The sequence below is a fragment of the Nicotiana tabacum genome, chromosome 3 (genome assembly GCF_000715075.1).
Source record: "Nicotiana tabacum cultivar K326 chromosome 3, ASM71507v2, whole genome shotgun sequence".
Lineage (NCBI taxonomy): Eukaryota > Viridiplantae > Streptophyta > Magnoliopsida > Solanales > Solanaceae > Nicotiana > Nicotiana tabacum.
Genome location: NC_134082.1, coordinates 93,694,552 through 93,705,387, shown reverse-complemented (window position 1 = coordinate 93,705,387; position 10,836 = coordinate 93,694,552). Strand labels below are relative to the sequence as shown.

At 34.8% G+C, this 10,836-nt stretch overlaps 1 protein-coding gene across 1 annotated transcript; it reads right to left on the bottom strand.

Moving 5' to 3' along the window:
* Nucleotides 1-2,834: 2,834 nt before the first annotated feature.
* On the bottom strand, nt 2,835-9,479 carry LOC142176664 (uncharacterized). Its single transcript, XM_075244780.1, has 5 exons — nt 8,898-9,479; nt 4,967-5,171; nt 4,267-4,817; nt 3,481-4,091; nt 2,835-3,278 (listed from the first exon to the last, which is right to left on the bottom strand). Exons 3-5 carry the CDS (start codon nt 4,295-4,297, stop codon nt 2,835-2,837), a joined length of 1,086 nt encoding a protein of 361 aa, XP_075100881.1. The 5' UTR covers nt 4,298-4,817; nt 4,967-5,171; nt 8,898-9,479.
* Nucleotides 9,480-10,836: the final 1,357 nt, after the last annotated feature.

Below are 10,836 nucleotides of genomic sequence, written 5' to 3'. Positions count from 1 at the left end.
CCAATTCACGGTGTGACTGTGACTGAAGTTGTTCCTGAAGGCATTGATAAAAAAGTTGTTCCTGAAGGCATTGAAAACAAAGGTTTGACATTGGATGACTTTGAGCTGCCAGAAAACTTATCACAGTTGGTCATGTATGGCGAGCCCATACGAGATGAATCAACCCCTGTTCATCCCGGTAGAACCAGGCAACCGGGAAAACATGCACGATCACCTTTCACATCTTTGTATAGTTCTGGAGGCAGCACATCTGTTGGACCTAAATTTTTTTACCTCAAGCACCCCTTCACAAGTGTCATAGGTGAAAATGTAGATCCTGAATTGACAGAAAGGTTCACTAACTGGTTATACATTCGTAGTGATAAAGTATCTAGGAGGTATGAATGCTTCATTTTACACTGTCTGTTCACCATTTTTATACTTTAAAATTGTAATTCATTTTGTCAATTTTTTGTATTTGATCATCTTTTTTTGTTATTACAGGAGGAAATATTACTTTTCCAAGAAGGATAACCAAATCAAGCCTTGGTTGGATTTTGGTTGTGAAAAGATTGATAAGAAGGACTGGTTTTATGACCTTGCTCACCCCGGACAAGTCATCAATAACACAGTAAGTATAAAGAACATAATCATTCACAATATCTGTTTTGTCTTCAGCTGTGTAGTGTAATTGTAGTTTATTTTTCAGCTATGATGTGTAATTGTAGTAATATTGTAGACAACATATATATATTACTATATTTATGTCTCAGCTGTGAAATTTTGCTTTTTATGGACCTTATGTATCATATGTGATGATGATTGTATGTACAAACTGGAATTTTGGTACTTTTGACTGACTTGGAATCTCCGTGTACCACAACTGTAGTTACCTTGTAGTAATATTGTAGAGCTTGTGATTGTGCCTATTAATATTAACTGTAGGGTGAACTTGCTGATTATTGGGACCTTAAGTTAGGTGGTATGTTTCATTTGTTCCTCTGTATAGTGAATAAATGTAGACAGTGCATAAATATAGTTAATGTGTAGTTGTTTTGTAGTCTGATGGGTCAATTGTACATATAGTACTTGTTCACTATGGTTCATACAAACTACAATTAAATTACATTTTGTGAGGTACTTGGACTAACTGTTATATTTCTGTAGTTATAGTGTAGCTAATTTGCAGCAATCTGTTAGAGTTTTTAATAAATTCAAATTGTAGTTAATCTGTAGCTGTCTTGTAGACAAGTGTGGTTACACCGTACCTTATTGTATATGTTTATTCTATTTTGGCAGCACATTGATGTTATTATGTATTATCTGCAAAAAAGAGGCAAATATGGCCCCAACAATAATACTAGGTTCACAACCACGGATTTGCTTGTTCAAGACAAAGATTGAAAGAATCTATGACAAGTTCATAAGTTCTCCACCGGAACAAAGGTATTCGGTTGTTAAACCCGAGGATGATGTTGGAGAATATATTCTCGGGTACAGAATTCTTGCTAATGTTGCCTGGGATCTTGTTGACTATGTGCTCATGCCTGTGAACCTTGTAGAGAACTTCCATTGGTTGTTGCTAGTTTTTGACATAAAGGACAGGCAACTTTATGTTTATGATTCCATGGTGAGAGCAAACCGTCATAAAACAGTTGAGACATTGGTTCACAAGTTTTCAATCATTATCCCTTTGTATTTGTCATGCACTGGTTTCTATGGTAAACGTAAAAACATTAACTTCAAGAGCACAAAGGCATACATCGAGAAACCAGTTACGGACCCTCTCGACATACAATGGATGGTTGCTGAGATTCCACAACAAAAGGAAGGCTCAGTGTAAAAAAATAATCTCTCTTTCTATATGTTTAATTTTTTTATTTTAATCATTTGTTATATAATGAAAAATTCTCATCTTATGCAGCGATTGTGGTGTATTTGTGGCTGCATTTGCGGAGTATGTTAGCCTTGGAGATTTGGCAATCCCAAAGGAAGATCTTTCTGATATTGACCAACACCGTAGACGCTATGGAGCTCTACTGTGGGACTATGCAACAAAGAAGCAAGAAGATGGGTCAATCAGTGAGAGTGAGGTTACTGGCAGGCTAGCAAGGAGGAAGGGTGCTCCGGCAAAAAACGAGAGGACTAGAGTGCAACGAAAGAAGAAATAGACTATTGTGTTCCTAGTTTGGTCTGTGAAATTTGGTAGTTGAATTGGAAAACAATGTAGGAAATATGTCGTTTTGGTTTTCTACAACACTTTTTTGTAGATTACATTATACTCGAGTACTCTGATTACATTTTTACAGCAACAGCTTTGTCTTACAATTTGACTTTAATCTTCAAGTTATTTTTATAAATACCTTCAAGTGCCAAGTAATATCTGTATATAACTGTCATTTGTTACACAGCAGAAAGATAAAATAAATACAGGAATCATATAAATAATTTAGCCATCTTTTATCAACAAGGTTTATCAAAAAAATTCAATTTATCTACATTTAAACTACGTCAAACTACATTTTAACTACAACTCCTCTACATATGAATAACAGGACTACAGTTCTAACACAGTTAAACTACATATTCACTACAATCTGGATACAATTTACGTTGAATGCATTCTTTATTAATATCAGTTTTTGTATACAGTAAATATTAAAGTTTAACTATTCTATAAAAAAAGACAACTTTAGATGCTTGACAGAATACATAAAAACATAAATAGTGCAGATACATAAATTGATGTTTATACTTCTTATTCATCTTCAAAAACTTAAACAATTACACAAGAAAATCCGATAATTTGAGCTCACTAACATTTATTTTGAATAACTATTCTTACTACATGATATTCATTTCTTTTTCGGCGCATTCTTGCAAGTTCTTTTGTTATGCCTTTCACCTCCACAATTGCCACATGACACCTTGTATTTCTTTGACTTTATTTCATCAAATGTTTTATATCTTTCCTTGTGAGGTCTCCCTGGCTGCCTTTTATCTCCCGCCGGTGGCTTTACTACCTCATCCAAAATATGTTGTGGCACATCCCATTTGCCTTCATCAGGAAGAGGATTTACTGGCATTTCATAGGTAAGCAGAAGGCTCTTCCTTGTGTAATACGGAGAGCAATAGTTTTCGTATGTTTCATTCCTATGCCTTAATGCTGCCAAAGCATGCGCACATGGAAGTTCATCAAGTTGGAATTGTCCACAACTACATTTCTTGTTTTCTAGACACACAATGTACCGCTTCACACCATCTAACACAGTATGTATATGATCTGTTGAAGCCCTCACCTACAATTGAAGACCAAACAGAAATAATAATACATCAATCATTAAAATGGATTATCAACAATTTACCTACAAATCAGCAACAAATATATTACAGCTCATCTACAAACTATTATTACCGACAATTTGACTACAGTTTAACTACAATCTGGAAAAACTGCAGCTAGTACTTTTTGATTCTACTGCACCAAAAAAAATATCTTACCCTTAGTTTCTGAGATAATGTACTGTTGTCTTCCAATTCTTTGTTGTATTTGTGACCAAGGTATGTGAAAGTACCCTTTGCCTTCGATAACTTTTCTTTTGTCCAACGTTCAAGAAGAGTCCTCATATACTCAAATAGATCAAATATTGGAAGCTCTCTTGCATCTTTTGTTATAGCATTCAACGACTCGGCAATGTTTGACGTCATAGTAAAAGTTCTATTCACCGTTGCATGTACTCTTGACCATCTATGATAGCCAATATCATATAGGTAAGACTTTACACGCAGGTCTACCTCTTCAATCTTCAACATTCTTTCATTAAATTCATCCATAGTGTATGATCGTGCTGTAGCAAAGTACAATTCATGTAATTGTAGATGTCCCTTCTTGAATTTTGACCTTATATTTGTCCATATATGCCACATGCAAGAGTAGTGTGCCAATCCCGGATAGACAACTGATGTTGCCTTCAGTATACTCTCATGCCTATCTGAAACAACACACATTGAAGGTCTTTCACCATATGCCTCCTTGAATTGCTCAAAGAACCACTTCCAAGACGCGTCGTTTTCAGAATCAACCACAGCATATGCCAAGGGAAAAATAGTACCTACATTTTTAAGACATAAAATATGATTAAATAACAACTACAATATATATTGAGAAATATAGACATGTTAACTACATTCTTTTATATAACTACAAAATAACTACAACATAACTACAATTTAACTGCATTTTAAAGACTGTCTACAAAATAAGTACAAAATTATTCCATTATTTACCTGCTGCATCCATGGTGCTTGCTGTCAGCATAATCCCCCTGTAGGCTGACTTTAAGAATGTCCCATCAACCACTACTACCGGCCTACAATGTTGCCAACCATTTATTGATGTACAAAGAGCAACAAATGCGTATAAGAAGCAATCATCTACTGCCTTCTTCAATTTAACAACAGAACAAGGATAATTCTTCTCAAGAATATAAAAATATTTGGGTAATTTGTTGTAGGAGTCACACGGATTCCCTCTCAAAAACTGTAAAGCTTTTTCCTTTGCTCTTCATGCTTGCATGTAGCTTAGGTTCAGTCCATGTTCGGATAACATTTTAGTTTGTATGTCCTTTGGTGTGTAAACAGTCTTAGGATCACAATACTTAGGAACGACCATGCTACCAAGTACTGCTGCAGTACGTTTGCGTTGTATGAATGTTTCGTCCATTAGGCAGCATGTGTGTTGACGGCTGAAACTTCTTATCTTGAACATTGCCGAATCATTAATTGACGTTGCCTTGAAATGCCATTTACAGCTTTCAGCAACACATATAAGCCAGTAGCTACAAAAGAAATACAATATTTACACAAATTTATGAAAAAACTACAATTAACTACAAACTGACTACAATTTAACTACAATTTATAAAACCCACCTATCTTCAATCATACACTGATTTTGCTGATATATTATCCACAAATAACTACATACCTTCTATGACTAGATCTTTTTACTCTGAACTGGAACTTGTGCATCACTGAATAATTCTTCATTGCAGCAGCTACTGTTTGCTTGTCCTGATAAACTTGTCCTTCTTCAATATATGTTTGCGTAGATTCAGTTATTATTTCACTTTGATATTCCTCTATAGCTGGTGAGGATGGAAATTCAAGTAAGTTTAGGGATCCAGACGAACCTACAAACAATAAATTCATAAATGTAGTTTCTATGTAGATAATTTTGAAAGCAACATTGCTTTATCCTTTTCAGTACTATGTGAGCTTTGTAGTTTAATTGTAGGTAATTGTAGTAATATTGTAGATAACATAGTAACACCATAACTCTCTGCAATGTCGAATCAAACATACCTGCACTGGTGCTTTCATTGTTGATTGCCAATTCCATATTGAAATCTCTTACGCTTATACATAAAGGATACGAACCTAAGTTTTTATTCTCCTTTTTGGTTTCCATGTAAGCACGAACCCCCATATCATTCCTAATCCCCATTGGAGGACAATTCTCGTTCACAATGTATTTGATTTCTATAATTTTATCCGATGTATCAATCGATAATTGTTCTGCAATTGTAGAACTGAGAATTCCGTAGTTTGCATTATCATCTACCACAATGGCATCAACTTTAAAATCTCTAAATCTGCCATAGTTATCCCAATTACCATTCGATTTCAGCATTATTGGGATTTTTGACATGATTTCGTGTAGTTGATAGGAAAAAAGACGAAGAACAGATATAGTTTCTACAATTTGAATACTGATATCGACGAAGAGCAATTTTGTACAATTTGAGACGAAGAACATATATAGTCTCTCTTCAGTAATTGTTCAATTTGATTGCGTTTTTTGTGAGATCTCTTTCTGTTGAGGAAGGAGAGAATTACGCAACTGGTGCCTTCATCAGGAAGAGAGATCTCCTTCAGTTTCAAAATTCGAATAAAATCCTTGACAGAATCACATCAGATTTGGTGCCTTCATTTTAGGGCTTTTTTAATAGCAAAATCTACCTATTTTTGGATTGGTATATAATTTGTAGTAAAAGTGTGGACTACATGGGTAAATAACAAATTATGAACATTTTTGGTAATAATGTTTGATATATGGTATAGATAGGTAAAAATCCCTTTCAAAAAAAGATTGAAAAAATGGCATGGTATGACAACCCATAAAGAGAATTGGCAATTTTTTAGCCTTGTATTAAATTTGGCAAAGGTAGCCTAAAAAAATTGGCATTATATAGCCAAATTCTAAAAAAACCCTAGTTTCTTATTTGTTCTCTCTCCCCGTATTTCTTCTTCTCTCTCCAATATTTCTTCTTCAATCTTCTTCTCTTTTCTTTTCCCATATTTCAATAATCTTACTTGGGGCCTTTAATATTGTGTGTGGGAATTAGTTTTGATAGAATTATAAGGTCTTGAAGTAAAAGAAAAAATAGAATTATAAAGTTTCCTTGCAGAACTTGGTCTGCATCTCAAACGAAGTTAGGGTAAGGATTTTTGGGGTTTTTTTTGTGTGTTGTTTCAATTCCAAAGATACGGCCGAAGTCTGCCGCATGTCACAAAAATTTCTCGCACTAATTATTATGAGAATTCAATGTGCGATTGCCGGTGCCGGATCATATTTCGCATTCTATATTTACATATCTTAGGTGTAAATTCTCGTACTAATGAATTTCGCCATTCTTCTCTTTCTTTTTCAAGCGGCAGGTTTTAATTTTCTTCTTTTTCCCTTTTGTCTCACTGTAAGATAAAAATATGTGTGTTTGAGGTGGTGTACATCTATGTATATCACCATGTATGCATGTGTGTATATCATATTGTATTATCGTGATATACATTATTAGATTTGGCAATATACTAAATCGAAATCAAATCGTCTAGTTTGATTTAAGAGGGAGAAATTCATTTTGAATAAACTTATTTCAATTTTGTTCTTGTCAAACATTTTTTTGTTTTGTTTTGTTGATATAATAGGTTTATAGCAAGTTCTAAACTATAAAACAATAAATATAATCGTGGGAATAAATAAATTTGATATACATTATAATATATAAAGAATAAAAATAAAACTTTGACATACGTACAGTTTTATATACACAAAGAAGAAACATAAATTTGTGATGTCCATTTCGGTATACACATATTTAATGTATTATATACTGTGATATACAACCAATGCAATTATTTTTGTTATGATATACATTGATATAGAGACAACAATAAATTTTAAAAAACTATATTTATTATTTTATATTTTAGATATACAAAGAAGGAAAAAATTAATATATATTTCGATATACACAAAGAAGGAAAATATTATGATATACACATTCTTGTTGTGATATACATTTATTGGATATCTGGTGCCAATATCTATAACTATGGCTTTTTCCTGCCAATTATGTAGGTAAGTTGTCATACCATGCCAAAATCCCAAAAAGATTTTTACATATTATACTAATTTTGAAACTTATTTATCATCACTATTGAAGTTTTAACTTAATTACAAGTTGATATATAATTTATTAATTATATACAAATTAGTATTTATCACCTCCTTTTACCCGAGAAATAGAGAGTTTTTCCAATTAAAGTGACGTTATTCGAAATGAGATTATTTATTTATTTAAGAGTCGTCACTTGAGATAATTTTTATGGTGTTTCACGTCACCGGTTTATTTTAAATCTCAAATCAAGAAAATTTGACTCTGTTTTAAAGTCGGCGAAACTAGAAGATCGGGTAAGAAATTCTATTAATTCGGGAGAAGGTATTAGGCATTCCCGTGTTTCGTGGTTTTAGCACGGTCGCTTTGAATCTAACCAGGTTTAATAAAAATGTTTAATTACTTATTTTTAGAACGTATGTACATTTACATTTTATCGCTTTTAATTATGACGTTATGCATTTATCTTTGAAACGAATTACATGTGTGTGAATCCGTTTTATTTGGGACGTTAAAATCATGTCACGCGCACGTGTACATAATTAATCACGCATTATTAATTATCAAGATTGTTTTGGCCAAAGTCGCGCGAACACATACTTTAATTTTATTTTTGGGAATCTTAATCATGTCTCACGAACGTGTACACAATTACGATAGTAAATTAAATGTGTGCCTAAAGCATTTCTACGATATTCATAAGTTAATTATTTTCTAAACCAATTTGAGATTCGTTGTGCAAGGCCATTGATTATGGAATCATTATTACGGAAACGATTTACACTGGCAATAACTAATTATAACAGTGATCAAGCTCACATATTAGCCTAAACCTAAGATTCGGTAGTTGTTGTGGATTTGAAGAATGACCAGAACTAACTAAATGCAACATGAGCACCGCTATAATAAAAGGGGTTTCAGATTATTGGGCTCCACTTGAGCCCAGGTGAGGAAGAAATGGGCCAGAGTTATCATCAGGCCCAAAGCAACATTCAGCAAGATTTCATGGACGTTAAATTACACATCAGAACAAACAACAGAATGTAATTATGTTCATCCAGTCGTGAGCTTGCTATGTCTGAATACTCTTAAGGGATTAACCAATAACCAGTTCCAACAGATCAAAATTAACAATTATACACCCTGACATGAAATGAATTACATAGATATCTATAAATATTGTCTAAGATTAGCCACAGATTTTTCAATTAAAGAAGATCAATTGCAAGACAATAATGAATTTCCAAAGAAATGCAGAAGCTGAATTATCATAAATAGGCTGTCGTGTTTCGAATTACTTCGACATTTCAGAAATTTTTCAGATTGATACGCGACAACACATTCATTGCACACATAGAATAGCAGAAGTTGAAATTTAGGCAGATTCACAAAATTAGACAAAGACTTGATAGAATTTTTGAATCATTCAGTGAAAACAATACAGGGAGGTGTAGACCTTACCTAATTGAGCTGAGATAACAACAGTTGAGAGCCTAATCCAGGCCGAAAACAGCTAATTCCTCTAGAATTAAGTTTGAGGAAGAGAAAACCAAACGGAGGCTAAATCAACGAGTCAAAAATCAGTAGCAGCTCAGCAAAGCGAAATCCCAGCACTTTTACACAAAACGATATCCAAAAATTCCGAAAAATAAATTCAAAAACCAATGGTAACAAACTTGAGCAATTTCGGACTTCTTTTTCTTTCCTTTTTATTGTTTTGTTCTTCAAATCTGGGATTTGGACTTTTCAAATTCCCAGACCGTTTTTGTGAATTCCTTAGTGTGTCTGTGTGTGTACCACGAGAGACAGTGAGAGATATGTGAGATGAAAGAGGATTCTAGAGGTGGCTAGGTTTTTGGGGGTCAATGGGGAAGATCCGTGTTCTTTAGGGAGGATTGAGAATTAGAGGGCGGCGACGGAGAAAGTGAAGAAGGAGGTGGGAAAAGGTAGGGTTTTGCTTAGGGGAAAGTCTGTTCTTAAGAGAATGGGGAATAGAGGGGCGGCTGCTAGGGTTAGGAAAATGGGGGGGTGTCACGACCCTAACCCCGAAGGTCGTGATGACGCCTCTTGTGAAGACAAGGCCAGACAATTAGACCCAATTCACTTTTTAAAACAGTTAAACAATATAAGAGTAGTCTAAACATGAATTAATGATAATAAGCAACAGATATACAACCCAACACAGCCTTAACCGGGGTGTCACAAGTCACGCGCATCTACTAGGGTATAAATACAACTGAAAGCCTGGAGTGTACAAATACAAACTAATGAAATGAAGAGAGAGAAAAGCAGTGTTGCGAATGCTGGCAGCTACCTTACTAAACTCTGATGACTCTGCCTCTGATCAGCCAAAACATACCTGAATCTGCACACAAGGTGCATGAAGTAATGTGAGTACTCGGACTTAGTGAGTAATAAGTATAAATAATGATTGAGAATAATAAATCACGGAAAAACACAGAGTAATCTATAATACAGCAGTTTAAACAAGTACTATGAAAGCAATAAACCAATGGAAACAAAATATGGTAATGCTACAACAAATAAGCAGTTAAATGACAGACATATAAAGAAAAAAAAATCAACACATAGAACGGTACCTTATAGTACCCGCTGCGGCGTGCAGCCCGATCCATTTATTTATCGTCAACGGCGCTCACTGGGGGTGTGCAGACTCCGGGAGGGGTCCCTTACGGCCCGAGCGCAATATCAAGCCATCTCGTGACATCAAATCTAGGCACTCGACCTCATATCAATATCAGTATAACACTGCTACGACGAGCAGCCTGATCCCATGGTATCTCACATCTGGCCCTTGGCCGTACTCAGTACGGAAATCATATAAACCCCTCGGGCAATAGTAAAACAATATTTCTCAGCCCAAAACATCATTTAATATATCATTTTAGTTTTAAAACCGAGTAATAGTGGCTGAGTTGTAAAACAGTGAAAAACGATACAACTGAGTTCAAGTAGTAATTCAAAACAATGAAGAAATAGTGATAAAAACTCCCGAAGGGTTCAATTAGTTGGCACGAAGCCCAAATATGACAATCAGTCCAAACCATGATGATAACAAATAAGCTTCGATCAATTACGTGGTAAAACATCAGTCGGGACGGACCAAGTCACAATCCCCAATAGTAAACGACCCCGCGCTCATCATCAAGCGTGTGTCTCACCTTGATATAGCACTACGATGTGATAATTCGGGGTTTCAAACCCTCAGGACATCATTTACATTCATTACTCACCTCGAACTGGCTAAAACTCTAGCCCACGATGTCTTTGCCCCTCAAATTGGCCTCCACGCGCGCCGAATCTATTTAAAATCAGAACGAATACGTCACAATATGCTAAGGGAACAAGGCCCAAGCAAAAATAATCGAAAAGCACCAAA

Bases quoted from the DNA above. Each gene is read 5' to 3' on its own strand.
- LOC142176664 (XM_075244780.1), bottom strand. From the start codon at position 4,297: ATGCTGACAGCAAGCACCATGGATGCAGCAG. The intron at 4,092-4,266 runs GTAAATAATGGA...TTAAAAATGTAG, and splicing joins AAGCACCATGGATGCAGCAG to GTACTATTTTTCCCTTGGCA. The intron at 3,279-3,480 runs GTAAGATATTTT...CTTCAATTGTAG, and splicing joins CATTATCTCAGAAACTAAGG to GTGAGGGCTTCAACAGATCA.